This window comes from Hyla sarda, chromosome 4 (genome assembly GCF_029499605.1).
Source record: "Hyla sarda isolate aHylSar1 chromosome 4, aHylSar1.hap1, whole genome shotgun sequence".
Classification (NCBI taxonomy): Eukaryota; Metazoa; Chordata; class Amphibia; order Anura; family Hylidae; genus Hyla; species Hyla sarda.
This window is the reverse complement of record NC_079192.1, coordinates 298,472,251-298,493,790: the sequence shown is the minus strand read 5'-3', so window position 1 is coordinate 298,493,790 and position 21,540 is coordinate 298,472,251. Positions and strand designations below refer to the sequence as shown.

Below are 21,540 nucleotides of genomic sequence, written 5' to 3'. Positions count from 1 at the left end.
TCTCCAACCTCAGACCATGTATAGGATAACGGTGCCCTGGCATCACGAAGTGATCAGGTATTTCCACTAACACCACCCCGTGTCACCACACACTCAGCAATCAATGTTTATGGGGGCACTGTGCTGGTATTGTTTATGGGGAATACTTGGATGGTATAAAGTTGGGCACCCTGTAGTGTTGTTTAAGGTGGCATTTGTGAGGGACATTCTCATAGGGTTGTTTATAGGAGATAGTCCTAGCATAGTGTTTTCCAAACCGTGTGCCTCCAGCTGTTGCAAAACTACAACTCTTAGCATGCTCATTCTCTGGGCATGTTGGTAGTTGTAGTTTTGCAACAGCTGGGGACACACTGTTTTGAAAACACTGTCCTAGCAGTTATCAGGGAACATTGCGTATGGGGGTAGAAGGCTGACATTTTATAGGAACATGAAGCTGGGTTTTGTAGGGTGCGCTCTTGGCTGGCCTTATTTTAGTGGGAGACTCATGATTAGTATAGGAATACCCACAACATGCATGGATGTATATGTTCACATGGACAAAGACTCTTTTATTGCCTTGAAGGGGGATCATTGTGCAGCTCTCAGTGTCCTGATTTTTTTTTAGGACTATTGCTAACAGTTCCTACTTATTTTCTGTGCTAACCATACACAGTATATTCCTGCTGGGCCCTGGGCTCCCAGAAGTGTTGTTGATAATATGTCTATTAATACACAGGGGGGCTGCATATGTCTTACAGCTTGCCCCCCTTTCCCTTCTGTATGAACTCCATAGTAAATATGTGTCTCCAAATCTTAGTGTTCCAATATTAGATATAGCTGCATAATCGGCCACATATTAATACCATATTAATGCCGTCACGCCCCCTCCCATAGACATGAATGGAGGGGGCGTGGCGTGAAATCAAGTCCCCAGTCCCGGAAACCTGGAGGTTTCCAAAACTGGAGATTCAGCACCCGCATAGAATGCGGGTGCTGCAGGGAAATCGTGGGGGGTCTCAGCAGCAGACCCCCGCGATCAGACATCTTATCCCCTATCCTTTGGATAGGGGATAAAATGTTTTTGCACGGAATACCCCTTTAACTCTAACTACATGGTCACTGAAGTACTTCATGACCACAAAGAAGAAAAATAAATGAAATAATAATCACTAAATTGCTAATTAAAAATGTATACTCGGGTTTAGCTGTAAAATAACTTACCTGAGTCTTTCTCCCCAGTTTGGAAACTGGAATCATATTGGTATAAGTGGTTTGTTTTCTTCTTTGCATGCAGCCATTTAATGGATTGAAAAGGCTCATGTGGTTTCCTAAGATGCAGTTGCTAAATGTGTTGAAGTCATTTGTGGGAAGACATGTTTGATGGCGAGCAAATCTCCAGTACATCTTTTCACGTTGCTTTAATTAACAATGTCCACAGCAACAAATATTATCTTCCCTGATATAAGCAAAATGAAATAATAATGCACAATATTATACATATAGGACAAATCAACTTCATGTAGAATGTACAATCATCATCAGCCAAACTTAATTGTGATGTCGCATCCTGAAATTCTGTGTGTAGGTAACAATAGTCAATAATGTAGTCCCCATGGGGGGAGATTTATCAAAACCTGTGCAAAGGAAAAGTTGCCCAGTTGCCCATAGCAACCAATCAGATTGCTTCTTTCATTTTGCAGAGGCCTTGTTAAAAATGAAAGAAGCGATCTGATTGGTTGCTATGGGCAACTGGGCAACTTTTCCTTTGCACGGGTCTTGATAAATCTCCCCCATAATGTTTCCTCTTGTTCCTGCAATGGATCTGAAATACAACATAAAGCACATAGTGTTAAAGGGGTACTCCCGTGGAAAACTTTTTTTTTTTTTTTTTAAATCAACTGGTGCCAGAAAGTTAAACAGATTTGTAAATTACTTCTATTAAAAAATCTTAATTCTTCCAGTACTTTTTAGGGGCTAGATACTACAGAGGAAATGGTTTTCTTTTTAGATTTCTCTGATGTCATGACCACAGTGCTCTCTGCTGACCTCTCCTGTCCATTTTTGGAACTGTCCAGAGCAGGAGAAAATCCTCATAGCAAATATATGCTGCTCTGGACAGTTCCTAAAATGGACAGCAGAGGTCAGCAGAGAGCACTGTGGTCATGACATCAAAGAAATCTAAAAAGTAAAGCATTCCCTCTGTAGTATACAGCCCCTAAATAGTACTGGAAGGATTAAGATTTTTTTTATAAAAGTAATTTACAAATCTGTTTAACTTTCTGGCACAAGTTGATGGAAAAAAAAAAAAAAAAAAGTTTTCCACAGGAGTACCCCTTTAAAAATCCCTGTAAATTCACAGGTTGTTGTGGGAGCCCAGTACGGGAGGTGTTACCCCGTACCCTTGCTGCCCTATCAGGCAGCCTCCCTCCAGTGTCCCCTGGGCCCCATGCATCTGTCCCCCCATGTAAATATGTTTATTATGTATTATGCTGCATAATGTATGAAGAAAGCGTTGTCACTTTAAGTCTGTTTAACATGTGATTTGTCATGTGATTGCTACCCAGGAGGTATAAGCGACCAGGTGACTTAGGGGTGACCAATAGGACCCCTGCTAGACTCCATTATAAAAGCCCTGGGAGGAGCTTGCTCACTCTCTTTCCTCTCTGGTTGCTGAGTTCCAGTGCAGTCAAGTCGAGACTAAGTGTGTGTGTGTGTCAGAGTCAAAGGAGTATACCAACAACTCAATAATGCCCCAAGAGGAGGGGAGGGTACAAATACACTAAACAACAAGTGTGCCCATAAAGCACTGAAATCCTCATAATCCCTACTCTGATAAAACGTAACTTTTATTCATTCATTTATAAATTCACCAAGGGAAGAATATTAAAATCACAACTACCGTATTTTTCGCCATATAAGACGCACTTTTTCTTCCCCAAAACTATCGTGGCGGTCGCGGTGATGCCCTGTATTAACCCTCCAGATGCAGCGATCAAAGCTGACCGCCGCGTCTGAAGCGAAAGTGACACTAAACCGGCTGCACCGGGAGGGACCTTACCTGCCTCCTCGGTGTCTGCTCCGTGCCGGGATCCCCTGCATGGCCGGCGCTCTCCTTCGTCGTCATCACGTCATCGTGCACGCCGGGCAGCAGAGACGTTCCGGAGCAACGGGGACACGGCAACAGCGATGGAGGGCGACATCCAAGGCAGCGGTGACAAGCGGTGATGGGTCCGGAGCGGCGGGGACACGTGAGTATTACCTCCTATACCAGTCGTCTTCAACCTGCGGACCTCCAGATGTTGCAAAACTACAACTCTTGGCATGCCCGGACAGCCAACGGCTGTCCGAGCATGCTGGGAGTTGTAGTTTTGCAACATCTGGAGGTCCGCTGGTTGAAGATCACTGTGACCTATACTTTACATTGTATTCTAGATTTTCCTCATTTAAAATTGGGTGCGTCTTATATGCCGGAGTGTCCTATAGGGCGAAAAATACGTTAATTCCTCTGGATGTAATCCACTATCCTTTCAAATATTGTAAACAACTGTTCTATTCAGTACTAAACTAGTGCTAATTAAGGGCTTTTTGTGCCGACATTGGAGGCAGTTGCACCTGCAGTGTGCAACGCCTCTCACTTAGCTTCTGATATGCCAGTGGATATTAGTGCAATTAAAACCGTGTATCTGCTAACATCCTACAGGTTTCGCCACTAAGTGTGGCTTTCTCAAGGATGACAGCTAGCAAAATGAATGCTACACATGTCAGCTCCGGCTTAACACCCATGAAAAGACTCCCTTGGCGAGACACATCTGGGCGAAACACAAAAGGAAATCCAAAGGATTTACAATTCTTTGGGGTGCGGCAAATTAAAATGGGTCCAAGAGGAGGTAGTTTGGATAAGATTCTTTTGAAGGAAGAGGCTAAGTGGATTTTCTGCTTGAAGAGTTTGAACCCTTTGGGATTGAATGAGGGTTTCACTTTCACACCGTTCGTCTGAAATAATATGTTAATAAAGTTGTGAAATTTTTTTGCAGAGGGGGAAGCAGCGGGTCATATGTTGGCTAGTATAAATAAGGCCCAAGACCCGGCAGCGTTAATTTCATCTCTGATAAACGATGAGGGTAAGGTGGTTAAGGATGAAACTTGAAACTCTGGTTAAATTTTACTCAAACCTGTATAGTAAAAAAAGATTCTGGTGGGGAATATGAATTTTTGGGAGAAATTAATTTACCAAAATTGGAAGAAAAAGCTAGGAATTTTTTAGAGGCAGAATTGCAATTAAATGAACTAGAGGAGGCTGTAAACGCAGACTCAAACAACAAAGCTCCAGGGGTCAATGGACTCCCAGGAGAAGTATACAAAAAATGTGGTGACTTGCTTCTCCCAAAACTTCTAGAAGTATTTAACTTTTCATTGGAACAGGGACAATTGCCCCCCTCTATGAGGGAGGCTATTATAGTGGTCATCCCAAAAAAGGGAAAGGATCCTCAACTTCCTGAATCATACAGGCCTATATCATTGTTATGTAACAATGTAAAAATTTTAGCAAAAGTGTTGGCCAACAGATTGAATAAAATAATTTCTAAAATTATTCATCATGACCAAACAGGTTTTATTCCATCAAGATCTACCTCTAGGAATATCCGCCGTTTATTCTTGAGTTTACAGATTCCCTCGGACTCTCTCGGAGATAGGGCCATTTTTACCCTAGACACCCAAAAGGCGCTTGATTCGGTGGAGTGGCCCTGTCTTTGGGCGACTCTGAGGGGGTTTGGTTTTGGACCAAGATTTATCTCATGGGTACAATTATTGTACAATAAGCCAAGGGCATGCATAAAGGCTAAAGGGGGCTTATTTCGGAATTTTTCTCTTCCCCGTGGTACAAGGCAAGGATGCCCCTTGTCTCCTCTGCTTTTTGCCCTGGCCCTTTTTGGGTGGAGGAGGAGATAAGGGGATTCCAATATGGAACCTATGTTAATAAAATCTCATTATACGCAGATGATACAGGACCATCCCTAAAGGCGGCTGTGAACTTGCTCGATAGGTTTGGGAAGACCTCGGGAGTATGTATTAACTGGGAGAAGTCCTTCTTGTTACTACTGGACCGCCCACCGGCGGATATTTATATTAATAAAAATCTAAATATTAACAGTGTTAAACAGTTCAAGTACTTAGGGGTGGAAGTAACCAATAATATTCTAGAGTATGAATCTTTAAATTTGAACCCAATAGTAAACCAATTTAAGAAAAAATGTAAGGCATAGACAAAACTGCCATTATCAGTAGTTGGGAGGGTAAACCTCATTAAAATGATATATATGCCTCAACTTCTTTATCTATTGTATAATTCTCCAATATGGATTCCATTTAGTTTTTTTAACAAAATAAATATCCAATTTAGAGAACTAATATGGCATGGTAGAAAGCCAGGATCTTTCCAGGATTACATATCTGTGCATGTCTCTTTTCTATGTAAAAGGCCATGTATACGGTGCACATGTACCATTCCGATTGCTTATTGCTCTATCCGGCAAAGAGAATACATTGTGTAGATCCTATTCATTGTTATCATTGTATTTTGATTACTGTTATGTAAAAATAAAAACAGACTTGTTAAAAAAAAACATATTAGAGGGTGGACTAAATCTCAAAACAGTTATGACATAAATACAGTTATATGTTCTCATTCACATGGCCCCCTTTTAATTGGCCTCTTAGAAAATCGCGACTTTTTGAGGAAGAAAAAAACCTTCCCAACTATGTATTTGATGTATAAGATTTGTACCCCATAATTGTAAGCGCTGCGGAATCTGTAGGCGCTATATAAATAAATAAATAAATTTGGGAAAAGGTCAAACAGATTCGTAAAGTCGACAATCCCCATAAGTATACGCTGATTTGGGATAACCAAGTATTCTCAGAATTTTATAAATTACAGGGATTTCAAAATTGGAGAAAAGCAGGTGTAATGTGGATAAAGGATTTATATAGAGGTAGTACTTTCAAGTCTTTTATGGAGATTAAAGATGAATTTCAACTACAAGAGTGCTACTTCTTTCAATATTTACAGCTGAGACATGCTGAGGCATCACAAAAAAAGATTATGATGTTAGAGATAAATACTGATCCTATACAGTGGTCCCTCAACATATGATATTAATTGGTTCCAGGAGAACCATCATATGTTGAAACCATCATATGTCGAGTACATGTAAAATAGGGTCCCCAATTTGATGATCCAGTACACCTCACGGTTCAGCAATTTCTGTCTGTGGTTACCGCCGCGTTTATTAGTTTATCTGCCATGAAAAAGTTTTCTTGCCCAAACGCGGCGGTAACCACAGACAGAAATTGCTGAACCGTGAGGTGTACTGGATCATCAAATTGGGGACCAGGGCGCCTCAGGGTCTAAACAAAAGACAAGATGTTATTCTATATTATTGAATACTATTAAATATCAAATAATTATTAAATATTATATTGGAAATTTTTTGTTGAAAGTTTTTTATAGTTTTTTATAGTTTTCTGTAGTTTTTGCACTTACGATTTTGTAAGTAGCAGATATTATATCTGCATCCATATATCCATATATGGTTTTCGTTATTCATCTATTTTTGCTATACTTTTTGCTACAATTAAATAAATATTTTTCTATATACACTGTAGACATACTATGTCTAATATAGCAGCATTTTGGAGTTCAAAAACCGGGCTTAAATAACAGTGGGAGATGCATCTGTGTTCATTTTTGTATTATAAAAAATATTTTTTCTATGTATAGATTTTGTTAATTTATCAAAAATTCTATTTAATACATTTATATAACCATGCATATCTTTCCCCAAAATCCTTTTTGAAGTGATTGTGACTCATTCACACAGGTTTCCTTGACATGTGTGCGTTTTTACACACTTTAGGTTGCATACATATGAATGCATATTTAGGAATTGAATAATAATTTTTCTACATTAAATAAGTTCTTTACTCCTTGCAATATATGTATGCCCTTAAATGTGTACTATTGTCTTAACTAATACTTTTGTATTTTATACTATGTATATTTTAGTTTGTGGTTGTAAGGGGTTAATGCCTGGACTCCAGGAGGTTGGTCATGTGAGCAATCACCTCATCCTTCCACCTGGGAGAACCATGTCATTTCCTCTATATATAGCTAGACAAATGTGGTTTTATTTCATGTACGATTAAGGGTGCTAACGCACCTGAAACGCGTCACTTTATGACCCCTGCTATGGCATTTTAAGCATTAAAGAATCTGTTTTGCACGAACCTTGGTGCTGGACATCGTTTTTTTGTTTTGCATAGTAATATATATATATATATATATATATATATATATATATGAATATATATATATATATATATATATATATATATATATATATATATATATGTAGACAAAGACCCTGCCATGCTTACTGAACTGTTCACACAGAGGCATATTCACAGGTTAGGGTCCGTCCCAATGAGGCCACCTTATCGCGGTGGGACGGTCCAAGCTATTTGACCGCCGGCGGAGACAAATTTGCGAGCTAAGTGCCTCACTATTTCATAGTTTCACATTTGCATCTATTACACCATAGCTGTATAGCTCTCCATGTTTTAACTGCATATTCATGTTTCATCTATATCTTTGTGCTGGCAGTGTGCTGCTGCATTCTTCTGTTGCTGTATATATATATATATATATATATATATATATATATATATATATTATTATTTTTTTTCCCCTCTCTATCTGAGGTGCTACCAAAAGAGGGGGGGGGGAGGGAGAAATGAGGTAGAGGGTATGAGCAGTTCAAAATGAAGAAATATGTTATGTGTCTAGAATATATGATGCTAGGAATAAGCAGAGCTGCTGGGTAGGGGAGGGAAGGGGGGAAAAAAATTTCAAAATCTATATTGGAATACTGTTTAAAGTATATGAATTTGCTTAATAAAGAAAAAATTGAAAAATAAAAATAAAGTTGTGATTTAAACCATAAATATATCCAGAATATAGGAACACAAAAGAAAAAGAAGAGAGGACAATCTTGAATGCTACTGTCTTATATAAGAATTAAATTAGTGAATGATCAAACTGGTTGACCTGGAATCTACTGTATACCAATTGGTGCGCCAATAGGTATGACTGTAATCCTGAGATAGATGAAATATTAGCTATTTCTTGCCATGACACACAAGTTATATATTGACTACTAATGGTGATACAGTTAGATATAGGCCCCAAGAAAAAGGAAAGCAACCACAAACCTGTTTTCTAAGCAGCTGCTGTCAGTTACTGTGTCTGCCATGTGGACATAAAGGGTCCCTTCACACAGCGAAATTCCGCCTCAAATTAAAGCCCATAGACTCCTATGGGATTCCGCACTCACATTCACACTTCTGAATTTCCGCTAGCTGGGGAGAGGGGGGTTAATGCTGCCGCGGGGTGAGGGGTTAACCAACCGTTAATGCTGCCGCTGCCATGGGGTGAGCCTGGTGAGGGGTTAAGTTACCCCTCACCACATGGCAGCGGTAGGCCTCTCACCCCGCGGCAGCGATAGGCCTCTCACCCCGCGGCAGCGATAACGCTGCTGCTGCCATGGGGTGAGGGGTTAAGTTACCCCTCACCCCATGGCAGCTGTAGCGTTAACTCCTCACCCCGCGGCAGCATTAACGCTGCCGCGGGGTGAGGGGTTGAGCAAGTGAGTAATGCTACTCACCAGCTCCTCGCGAGGAGTCTTCCTCTCCCGGCGGCGCTCCTCGACTGAGCGCGTAGGCCGGCGACGTCACTGTCATGTGACGTTACATTGTCACATAACAGTGAGGATCCGTGTGGCCCCGGAAGAAGAGCCTCCGCTCCGATGGCACCAGGGCAGGTGAGTAAACCTAAAGGTAAGGGTGACCGGGACCGGGACAGACTCGCGGAGCCGCAGCAAAGGCTTAAAAGAGCCGCATGCGGCTCCGGAGCCGCGGGTTGCCAACCCCTGTCCTAGAGGATGCCTTTTTCTTTTCCTATATTGTACTTTAAAGGGGAACTCCGGTGGAAACAAGTGGAAAACAAATGTTTTCAAATCAACTGGTGCCAGAAAGTTAAACAGATTTGTAAATTACTTCTATTTCAAAATCTGAAGCCTTCCAGTACTTATTAGCTGCTGTATAATACAGAGACATTTGTGAAGTTCTTTCCAGTCTGACAACTGTCCAGATTAAAAGCAAATCCCCTAGAAAACCTCTCCTACTCTGGACAGTTCCTGACATGGACAGAGGTGTCAGCAAAGAGCAGTGTGGTCAGACTGGAAGGAACACAAATTTCTCTATAGTATATCTGTAGTATACAGCAGCTGATAAGTACTGAAAGGGAGAAGATTTTTTAATAGAAGTAATTTACAAAATCTGTTTAACTTTCTGGCACCAGTTGATGTGAAATTTTTTTTTCCTACCGGAGTTCCCCTTTAGAGCCAACGCTGGGAGCTCGTGACATCATAGACCTGCCCCCTCAATGCAAGTCTATGGGAGGGGGCGTGACAGCCATCACGCCCCCTCTTATAGACTTGCATTGAGGGGGCAGGTCTATGATGTCACGAGCTCTCGGCGCCGGCTCCAGCATTCCCCTTTAACTCTTCTCTCTTATACTCTAGCTACAACCTTTTCTCCTTTATGATCAAAATCTACACACCATTAATATTCAGCAGTGTATAGATGCCCTATAGTCTTTATTTTCACTACATCTGTCTTTCACCATGCCAAGTGCTCTAATCTAAACTCTATCTAATAATTTATAACTACACTTTGATATTTCCCAGCATGAAATCATCTCCCAGTCTCCAAGTAGTATTGATCCCCTTTTCTTGTATAATTCCTTTTTTTTTCACTTTCAGTATTTGACCCGATAACCCTAGTAATCTCTAAGCTTCTCTCTTTTTTTCACCCCACTCGCTGCCTTAGTGACTCTATTGCGTTACACTTTGTAACTTAACTACTAGTCACCTGATATTTAACCTCTATTTCTTCTGGTATCTTTCCCTTCTCTTTTGAACATGCTGTTATTACCCTATTACATGCTATTATTACCCATCCTGCACTGCTAACTACTGACCTTTCTCTAATCTCTCTAAATTCCTGGATTGTGTAGACCAGCATTTCCCAAGCGCGGTCCTCAAGTGCCCCCAACAGGTCATGTTTTCAGGTATTCCTTAGTCTTTCACAGTTGATATACCTGTGGTGATGCCCGATTCACTGACCAGAATTCTATCATCTGTGAAAAAGACTAAGAAAATCCAGAAAACATGACCTGTTGGGGGGACATTAGGACCGCGCTGGAGAAACACTGGTGTAGTCTACTTTTTATGATCAACTATCTCTCTGATAACTCCTCTGCCCCTTACGGGTTTCATACTCTACACTTTGCAGACACAAGTTTTAAAGGGGAACTCCGTCGCTAGACATGTTATCCCCTATCCAAAGCATAGGGGATAACATGTCTGATCAAGGAGGTCCCCAGGGTCTCTGCAGCGGCACCTCAGTCATCCGGTGCACGGAGCGAACTCTGCTCCATGCCGTATGACTGGCAAACACAGCCGTAACACCCCCTCCATTCATGTCTATGAGTAGACGTGACGGCTGTGTACTAGTCGCCACACCCCCCTCCCATAGACATGAATAGAGGGGGCGTGACGTCAGGTTCACGCCAGCCCGTCTTCCGTGACCCTGAAGCTGCAGTGCCTGCCCGTAGATCTTGGGTCCCTTCGGCTGGACCCCCCACGATCAGACATTTTATCCCCTATCCTTTGGATAGGGGATAACATTTCAAGCGATGGAGTACCCCTTTAAATTATCTCCTGACAGCTAAATGTAACCGCATTTACTCTGTTGATTCTTCTAGGTTTCTCTGTAGTGTTTGACACTGTAGACTACCATTTCCTACTCTGTATACACTGGCATCCCATTAACAGATTGCTGATGTAATTATGCCACTGAAGACACAATTGGGTGTGAACCCGGTCTTGTTCACATGCAGTATTCTGGGACATTGCTTTTTTATTGCTCAAAAACTGCTAAAAACGCTGTTTGGGTCTATAGCCTAAGGAAGAAAACAGCTGGAAAAACTCTGGGAACACAAAAAACTGCTAGAAATGAAGGCTGAAATATAGACCAAATACTGTGTGTGAACATAGCCTTACCCACAAAGCTCTTCACAATGCTGCACGGTCCTACATCTTCCCCCATCTCTGTGAGCAACACTATCTGTGCTCGGTGTACTGCCAAAAACCTAATATCCGTCATAATCTAAAGCTCCCAGTCCCCACTCCAAGCCTTTCGTACACTACACCAATTCTCTGGAAAATTCTACCCTGAACAGATTATTCCCTACCAACCATAGTCTTAAGTATTTGCTAAAAATCTTTTAGTCAGGTCTATCACATTTCATCAATTGACCCTGTCCTTATCACTATGATTCCTCAGGACCTCATCCCTTCATTCTACAGTACCCCCCACACTCCACGCACCCTATTTAGGGTTTTCAGATACTGGCTGGGTGACTGGCACATGCAGTCTCATATGTAACTGTATGAAAGATAAATAAAGCATTGTACAGAATAAGCTCCTTTACCCTTATTTCCTTATAGATTGCAAGCTCTTGTGAACAGGGTCTTCAGTTCTCCTGTTTGAATTGTCCATTAGTTTATTGCCCTATAATGTCAGATTTTCTATGTATCCTCTGAAATGTGGAGTGCTGCAGAATATACTAATACTAAAGAAATAAAAGGAAGCCTTGGATTTGTTGTTTATTTTCTGTCTGTGCCTAATCAGTACCGTATTTACCAGTCTGGCATATGGTGGTAGTAATTGGTCATGGTATGGCAGTATTTATTGTTGTTGGAGGTATGCTAGACGTATCTGTACTTATAATGGAGAAAGGCATTTGATGAGGGAATAAAGTGCAAATTCTCCATTCAGCGCTTCATAGTATTCTGCCTTTCTGTTAGCATTGCACGTCCCGATACCTAGTCATCTAGCGTCCAAAGTGCAACCAGGTGTTTTTAGAGTCTAGTACTTTATTCTTCTGTCTAGACACCACAGGCTGAACTACAATAATAAATACAAATCAACGATAATGAGGAGACGGTAAACACCACTGATTTATATATAGCAAAGGTAAATGGCAAGGAACCTGATGAAGAACTGGCAGAGGCGCAATCCGCTCCATCCCGTTGTCCGTTCTTGTCTTTTCTCCTCTAATTATCAAATATGTCATTAATGTAAGAGGCGTTCTCATCCTCTCATTATTTAGTGCACACTTTAATGTCATTAAAATCTTCCAAAGGACACAATTTCTTTAAGAGCCTTATCTCTGCATCACTAATGGACAGCTTTTGGCTTGGATCCCTGTGAGGGGAATGCAAGCAGTTGTTTACCAGGAATATAGGAGTACATTACAAAGGGAATTAGCTCTGAGCTGTTAGTCTGATTAATGCACTTAACTATTCCTGAGCCTCCCCTCCTCCTGGTGGAAGATAATGTATGGGGACCAGCTGTGATGGGTAAGGATGGGGAGTCACATTAAGGTGCAATGGTTGGAAGCGATGCTGGGGCCACAAACCTAGGTGGATCTCAGCGATTCAACAGAAAAGAAACATACAAATCCTTTCCTGGGCAGGAGCGACCATCGACAATTAGAAGTGATTCCATTAGGAAAGATGCTAAGATTCAGACAGCTTTCTCTTTAACCAGAAAAAAACCTTAAAACCACAAGGATGGAAAATGCATCCAACACAGGCAGAAGGAGCCTGAATCTGAAATCCCAGCTTCATTACATGATCAGGTCGTTGTCTCTCAGACACCATATGAAAAATATTAAACTTTAATAAAGAGGAGAAAATATTTTTTTCCATTTCATCTTTTCCCGACAATGCTCTTGTCTGCTTATAACACTACCCATTATCACCAGTTACTCCAGTAACATGGTATGCTTGTATGGATTAACAGGTTTGTACTGATAGAACTAAATATTAGTATATATATATATATATATATATATATATATATATATATGTGTAGGATAACAAAGTACGTTAGACCAATGCTCCCTGTTTATTGGAAGTTATGCCATTCTGTTTATTGTACCTTTGTTCAGTTAGGCTAGCACTGAAATAAATGAAAAAAAGAAATGGATGTAAAAAAATAACTATTACATTTATTAAGAAAAACAATGCAAAACTATCAATAGTATCTCATGTGCCTGCCTCAACCAAGACCAATTGGGCCCCATCTGCATTCAGTCATAACTATACAACGTATGCAGCTAGTAAGCAACTATTGATGGTACTAGGCCCATTGGAAGTGGTTCCCATCTGCCCCACAATCACGGGTTAAGAGCATTAATCCTACTAACCATAATAAACTAATTCCACACATCCTTTTTTAACTACTGTGGAACAGTAGGAAATCTCCCAATATTTTACACATCTTGTAAACCCAAAATAAGTATTTATTTGTAGATGCCATTATTATTTCTAATATTACAAAATGATATAGCTTTTGGGGGGCACTGCAGCACCTAGTAAAAGGGTCACTGACTGCTGAGCCTCGCCCCCTTTATTCATGTTTCTCATCCCTTGTTTCTGCCTTAGACATGTAGCCCCTCCTATTGCTGCTCGAGGTCAGGTTGAGTTTAGATACTTCTCCTGATCTAATCTCTGATTCGAGGACTTTTTGGCTTCTTCCCTCTCTGTGGTCCAGGAGACACACCTCACTTTCTTATGTATATTTTAAAAACAATGTTTATGTTGCTATGTGTTTTATATCATGTGGATATGTTTTCATTATAAATAGATAACATTCCGTAGCTACCTAGCAAGTCTAACGTACCTGGGTAAAATTAGTTTAGTTTAAGTGGCGACATAACGGAGCTGCTAGGACAAAAAGTTGTCCTTTAATGCAGATATAATTTGTCCTCACGTGCGGTAACATTTCTCTATCACCCTCATAGCGAGTATTAATGACCCTTACTGGTCAGTATAAATGACCCTTTTGCAGCCAAACTTACCTTGTCAGCGAACAAATGCTGAGGGATAGGTCCAGTCAGCACGTTTTCAGTGCATATGCCGTCGGCAGGTCAAAGTCCCCGTTGGCTGTCAAGATCACTACTTGTAGGCTGCAGGCAAGAAGCAGTCTGCAGCCTACTAAAGTAAATGACAGTCACTAAAACTTGCAACTAATGATCAGCTTGGCAACACAGTTTTAGCTGAAAGAAATGGTACCCAGCCAGTGTTTCATCACAGCCTGGGTATGTGTATTGGAGGTGAAGAAAAACTGCCATATGCCCAATGCAGGCTCAATTTCTGCACATCACCACTACACTTACTTGGCGACTGGGCAAGAATCATACAACATATGCCCCTCCTGCTCAGTTCATTCTGGAACCATGGTTGTATAAATAGGGCCCAGGTCATTTTCAGAAGGTATGCCAGATGTGGTACACCTTCTGCCCTTGAGGGAGAAACCCCTTATATCAGCTCCCATACAAAAAACAATTGTTATGTCAACCTCACATCAACAAAATTTGCAACATAAACATAGCCTCATATGTGTGTGCTGATTATTAGGTATTTATGCATTTTAAACAAAGTAAAGTGACATAGGCTGATTTAGAGAGTGAATAGCAAAGGCTCAGTTCTCACTATGGCTTGGTAGATTCAATCTCTCTTTCTTTGACACTTTAAACTTTCCCTACTGTTCCTTTGCCCCCTCCTTTGGTAACTATTTCTATTTTTGGTAATAAAAAAAAAAAAAAGTCATAACTGGTAAAAACACACACACGCACATGCACACACACACACACACACACACACTCTGAATGGAGGGGGCGTGGCGTGACAGCACGTCCCAAGTCCCGGAAGTTTCCAAAACTAGAGACGCAGTCCCCGAATAGAATGCGGGTGCTGCAGGCCCCCCGCAATCAGACATCTTATCCCCTATCCTTTGGATAGGAGTAAAATGTTTTTGCCCGGAATACCCCTTTAAAGTGTACCTAAACTTTTAAGTAACTTGTGACGTGTCCTAGAGACATTTCTGAAATTGAGATAGGTGGAGTTCCAGCTGCTAAGCAAAGGAAAGCCAAGGAGAAACTAAGAGACACATTACTTAGGGGACGAGCTTCTGACCCAAATAGGGTGACACTCTGTGGAATTCTGTCATATCTCACGTTATGTGATGCCCGGTCAGAGTGGGTGGAAAGCAAAGCAGAGCATTGACGTTCCTTTTGCCAGTCCAACGTCTGAGCATGGTGAGTAAGTCACCCTGACATAGATCTTTTGAATATATCTGGACTGTGGAGTTTGTTCCCTTAGAAATACATTCTCCAGTGGCTGTGGGCATAAAGTACTTCAGTCATACTGTGCTCCTCTATATATAAACTTGAAATTCTGTGCCACTTACATGCTGTGTTAGGAGGCTGGATGATGCATAGATTCTCTCCTTTTGCAGCATGGCACATGTGGGCAGTGGCACAGAGTATCTAATTTATATACGGTCAAAATGTGTGCCCCATTCACCACGCAAAAGTGCTTCACAGGAGATTTTCAAACCGACAGTGGATCCTGCATGTCACCTAGTCAGAGGCCATATGCCCAGCAGACGTGAGTGTAATGAGCGTGTTAGGGTCCCATCCGAAGTGAGGCCACCTCCACGATAGGGGACAAGTTTGGATCAAAAAAGTGCGCTAAGAGCCTCAATTTTTGTCCTAGAGTGTTGCTGCAACCTTCAACTTGTATACTTTGCATTTGCCACACCGGCATGCATGTATTTGTTTGTTGTTCTGGCTATCTCTGTTTTTATTTAATGTATATATGAGGGGAACAGAGTATCTTATTTATATATGGGGACACAGATTAACTAAATTGTATATGGTGGCACAGAGTATCTAATTTATATATGGTGGGCACAGAGTATCTAATTTATATATGGTGGGCACAGAGTATCTAATGTATATATATGGGGTGCAGTATAGAATTCCTTTATAGGGCATGGTGTATTATAATGGATTTCAGGGGGCACAGTGTGTTTTGAATTTCAGGGGTATGGTGTATATTATAAGGAATTTATGGCACGGTTTTAATGGATACAGTATGTGGCAGTATTGTATTCAAAGTGTATTGTATGGCATGGTTATATTTAGTAAACGGTGTGTGGCAGTATTATATTCAGAGGGCAGCGCGTGACAGTATTTTATTCAGAGGGTACATTGTGTGGCAGTATTATATTAAGAGGGCACAGTGTGTGACAGCATTCCGAGGGTACAGTGTCAGGCAGGGTTATATTTAGAGGGCATAGTGTATTGCAAAATCACACATGTTGGGTGGGTGGGTGTGTTAGGATGACACGAACTCTAGTGACACCACTGCTTTTTGCACTATAGAATCATATTTATTTGTAAAATGAGCAATTGTGATAACTGCAATGAAACAGAATATGTTGCTATGTAAGCAATGTACTGACATATTAGACTCATACTATCAAATTAAAGATACTGAATGGAGGAGTCTGATGTTTTAGACATAACTGGATTGCTAAGGTTAAAAAAAAAAAAAAAAAAAATTCTCAAGAAACAGTGCCACATTTGTCCACATGTTCATCCAAGTAAATGTGGAGCTATGACACTATCTCCTAAATTATTTATTTAAAAAAATACACTTTTCACAGCTTTATACAGCACATACTCTTATAATGCCAATTAAAACTTTTGTAAAAAAAAAAAAAAATATGGTACAATTCTTGCAAAATGATAACATAAAAGTCTCTCCAACACAGTACTTTAAAGTATATGTACATTTATTGGTGTTATCTCTAAACAAATTGCACAATAGACACTTTCCTGCAGGATATTTAGATTGTTATTTTTATTTTACATATATATATATTATAATTTACACACATAATAGGTCCTTGCACAGCTTACGTCAGATAGTGATCAGCGGATTTTACCGTATTGCACGATGATGCATTGAGCATATAGATCAGTATTAATATGTCTTCAGTACCAGTTTGGTTATGAATTACTATGGACAACCAGATCTATTTATTGTTTAAGTGTTGTTTTTATGCATTAAAAGCAGAATATGAATATTTACATGCTGTAACCCTGCAATCCAAATAAATGGCTTTATGACTGAAGTTAAATAAAGTAATGTTTGTTCAAAATAATCTCTGATCTAAAAAATGTCCGATTCAACCACCATTTTCACTATAGTGCTAGTGTAATGTGATCTGTTATCTGGGGAAACTTAAATGGGTTATCCAGGAAAAAAACTTTTTTATATATATCAACTGAAAGTTAAACAGATTTGTAAATTACTTCTATTAAAAAATCTTAATCCTTTCAGTTATTATGAGCTGCTGAAGTTGAGTTGTTCTTTTCTGTCTAAGTGCTCTCTGATGACACCTGTCTCGGGAACCGCTCAGTTTAGAAGCAAATCCCCATAGCAAACCTCTTCTACTCTGTGCAGTTCCCGAGACAAGCAGAGATGTCAGCAGAGAGCACTGTTGCCAGACAGAAAACAACAACTCAACTTTAGCAGCTGATAATTATTGAACGGATTAAGATTTTTTAATAGAGGTAATTTACAAATCAGTTTAACTTTCTGGAGCCGGTTGAAAAGTTTTTTCCTGGAATACCCCTTTAAAGGGATATTCTAAACTGCAGCATGCTAGGACTGTAAAATAACAAACTAGAGCATACTCTCCTTACCTGGTCCAGCACCGGTACTCCATGTTTACTTGCCTTGTGTTTAAGACGCCAACATCAGAACAGGGAAAGTATCATCCAGGTAAGTAAACAGAGGCTCTCGGGCAGAACAGAGCTCCCTGTGCTTGATCAGGTAAGGCAACTATGCTGAAATTGGTTGTATTACAGCTCTAACAGGTGTTAAAAAAAATCAAAATACCCCTTTAATTATAGGGAATAGCTGGTTTTCCATCTAGCAAACTATCTCTGTATAATAAGAAGTTGTCCCATATAGAGAAACCTTTCATTAACAGGAGCACCCCAGAGATCAGTAAAGCACTGGAGGTCCAAATTCTTTGCAGCCACCATCCCTCCACTGGCAATTGGAAATCTTCAAAGTAGGCCACGTCTGGCCACATATCCTACAAGAGAGATGTAGTGTCGCATGGTGACCATTGAATGTAAACAAGAACTGCCCTTTGTGAGTGTCTCTTTACTTTGGCTCATAGAGGGGCATATGAGAAAACCTCTAGACATCTTATCCCCTCTACATGAACACCGGGTGCAGCAGGGAGATCGCAGGGGTTCCCAGCGTCGGGACCCCCGCGATCTCCCTGCTGCACCAGTGTTCATGTAGAGCGTCGGGTGCAGTGTCGGAGGCTGACTAGTCACAGCCACGCCCCCTCAATGTAAATCTATTACACACCCCCTTTCATAGACTTGCCTTGAGAGGGCATGGCCGTGATGTCATGAGCGGGGCATGGCCGTCACAAGCCTCTGCCCCGCATCGCCAGTCATCTGGCACGGAGCGAATTCACTCCGTGCACCGGATGTCTGGATGCCGAAACCAAGATCGCATAGGTCCCCAGCTGTTGGACCCCCACGATCCTTTGGATAGGGGATAAGATGTCCCCTTTAAGGAAACACTCTGTGGTCCATTAGCGGTCTCCACTATACACATTGTACTGTTCCTTTATTAGCTGGTTATCTCCTCCTGCCTTGGACCGTGTCACCATATTGTAAGTTTGTTTGCCAGTCACATTGTCCAGGGCAGGACTGAGATGACAATAAATCACGATACATAAAAAAAAAAACATCCCCTTCTGAAAAGAAGCTTCACTGTTGTGTAGAAATTACAGTCACAAGAGCTTTGTGCCAGGCAGTAATGCCTCATGTAAATGTCACTACAAGTGCGGATTTTCCACAGCAGACTCCATTGAAGTCAAAGTAATCTGTGGATTTTCCACTGCAGAAAATCTGTCACGCAAAACCTGCCATTGCTCAAACTCGCAGCGGAAAACATGCTGCAAACCTGCTTCTAAAGACACTGGTGTACTCTACTGGTATATGGGTAAAGATCACATCTGTCACTTTAAAATGCTTTTATCTACCAACACCCTTGAGCCATCCTATGGAACTGAGCTATCTAGATGCCACAAATAACCCAAAGCAGATTTTCAACTTCATGGTATGTAGCATATGTTCACAAGCGTATATACATGTTTTACACTACATATCAGTTAAATGTTACTACCTTAGAATTTTGCAGTTGTTAGCAGATGTGCACACTTTAATAAGTCTGGATGGACCTGCATACAGATGCAATGTAAACGCTGAATCACACATAAGATGGGAATTGTAGGAGCTAAAAGAATTCTCATAAAATGAGAGTGTTCCAAGCCTGAAATGTCTCTATACATAGACTATATTGTTGGTTATCTCACTATCCTCTGATTTTGGGTACAAGCTTAGCCCATCATTATCTTCATTATAAGTTGCCTTATTTACGCTACTGACTATGATGTACACATATAGTCATATATATAGTTCTGGTATTGTCAATGAGCACAGCTTGCAGAAACGCCATCAGGATCTATTCCGACATGTCCACGCGGCTTTGTCCTGTATGTTTTCCAGGCATCTGTTAAGCCATGCGGCTTTGTCCTGTTTGTTTTCCTGGCATCTATTAAAACGCTTGAGTTACCTTTGGTTGTAGATACTGTCTGAGGAGAAAGTCTTCCACATTTACAGCTTCAATGAACATGTCATGTGTGGCCCTACACATACATCAGCCGATGTTCTTAAGTCTTTGCAGTGGGTCGGCTCTGTGGGTTCACACCACCTAGTCTTATTGCCTTGTGAATCATCTTCAGCTTTTAAGTTCAAGACTGAAAATAACAATTCACACACTGGTGTTTTTCCCAGCTGTCTTATGCTAAGCCAAGTCCATGATTATTGGGCAGTGACGCCACTTTGTAGACCTTCTTGGTCTTCTTTCACAATAATGACACCACCTTTAGCAGCCACATAAACAGTGCCGGACTCAATAGTGCGAAAGACGGAGCTGAAACACCTGACGTTGCAGAAGATGACTTTCTTTCCTTGGAGGGAAGCACAAATGTTGTTACCTGCTGCTTACTTTTAATAAAAACCATTCATGGTAAAGTCAGCCTCAAGCTCAGACAATATTCCTTACCTGTTTTTTTTCGGAAAGAATGGCTAAATTTGTACCATCGGTAGGACTTCTCTGGTTATCGTTTATTGTCATTGGGATGCTCTGGTTAATGTCTGTTCTAGTCACTTTCTCTGTGGATAAATAAGTCATTATTTTTGTCCTTTTTACCCTATCAAATCTCTAAACAATTACAGCAGATATACTAGTATACTTTATAAACAACCAAATCTGATGTGATCTGATCTGAATGATACCTATGCATACATCCCTAGACCATCCACACTGTATTACTGCACATTTATTTTCTGAATATAAATTTGTACAACCTGTAGATATATGCAAGTACCTCCACACTTTTCTGTGAATGTGTTTTAAATGGATTAGTGTGAATGTATTAACTCATTACAGCCTTAAAGGGATACTCCGCTGCTCAGCGTTTGGGATAAACTGTTACGAATGCTGGAGCCGGAAGCTTGTGACATCATAGCCCCGCCCTCTTGTGACGTCATAGCTCCGCCCTCTCATGATGTCACATCCCACCCCCCCTCGACGTCGACGTCACGACCCTCCCATAGACTTGCATTGAGGGGGCAGGGTGTGAAACCATGAGGGGCGGGGCAAAGACGACACAAGCTCCCTTCACCGGCTTCAGAGTTCCGAACAGTTTGTTCCAAACGCTGAGCAGCAGAGTATCCCTTTAAATCAATCAATACAATCAATCTGGTGGTTTTCTTTTCATACATGGGGTTAGTTCCAAGAGACTAAGCTGTTCACTGACACCTATCTCTTCCGTTCCGACCTACCCATCCACATGACTGTTCAGCTAGGTGTCCTCTAAGGAGAGAGGAGGGCTAAGCCCCAGCAAGACAACTCTGGCTGTAGCAGTTCATCTTTCCCAGAATAATAGGGCCAGGCAGTTAAAATCCAAAATGCCTGACCCTCTTCTCCCCCAACATCATCTGTCGGGGAGAATCAGGAGGCCTCCGTACAATTTAGACAGTTGGCCAATCCCATCAAAGTCAGCAAGTTTGGTAGACATTTGTCTTAAGTGTCTGGGTGCCTTAAAGGGGTACTCTGGTGGAAAACATTTTTTTTTAAAATCAACTGGTGTCAGAAAGTTAAACAGATTTATAAATTACTATTATTAAAAAATCTTAATCCTTCCAGTACTTATCAGCTGCTGTATGCTACAGAGGAAGTTTTTTTCCATTTTAATTTCTTTTCAGTCTGACCACAGTGCTGTCTACTGACACCTCTGTCTATATCAGGAACTGTCCAGAGCAGGAGAGGTTTGCTATGGGGATTTGCTTGCACTCTGGACAGTTCCTGATACGGACAGTGGTGTCAGCAGAGAGCACTGTGGTCAGAAAGAAATACAAGT

The 21,540-nt window shown here is 41.0% G+C and overlaps 1 protein-coding gene across 1 annotated transcript in view; it reads right to left on the bottom strand.

Annotated features, from left to right (window-relative positions):
• Positions 1-16,791: 16,791 nt before the first annotated feature.
• GFRA3 (GDNF family receptor alpha 3) overlaps positions 16,792-21,540 on the bottom strand; it is a 54,007-nt gene continuing 49,258 nt past the window's right edge. Inside the window, exons 7-8 of the mRNA XM_056569406.1 lie at positions 20,181-20,290; positions 16,792-20,085 (exon numbers count right to left, since the gene is read on the bottom strand). Coding sequence (XP_056425381.1) covers positions 19,981-20,085; positions 20,181-20,290 — 215 coding nt within the window. The 3' untranslated portion in view covers positions 16,792-19,980. The remainder of the gene's footprint in view (positions 20,086-20,180; positions 20,291-21,540) is intronic.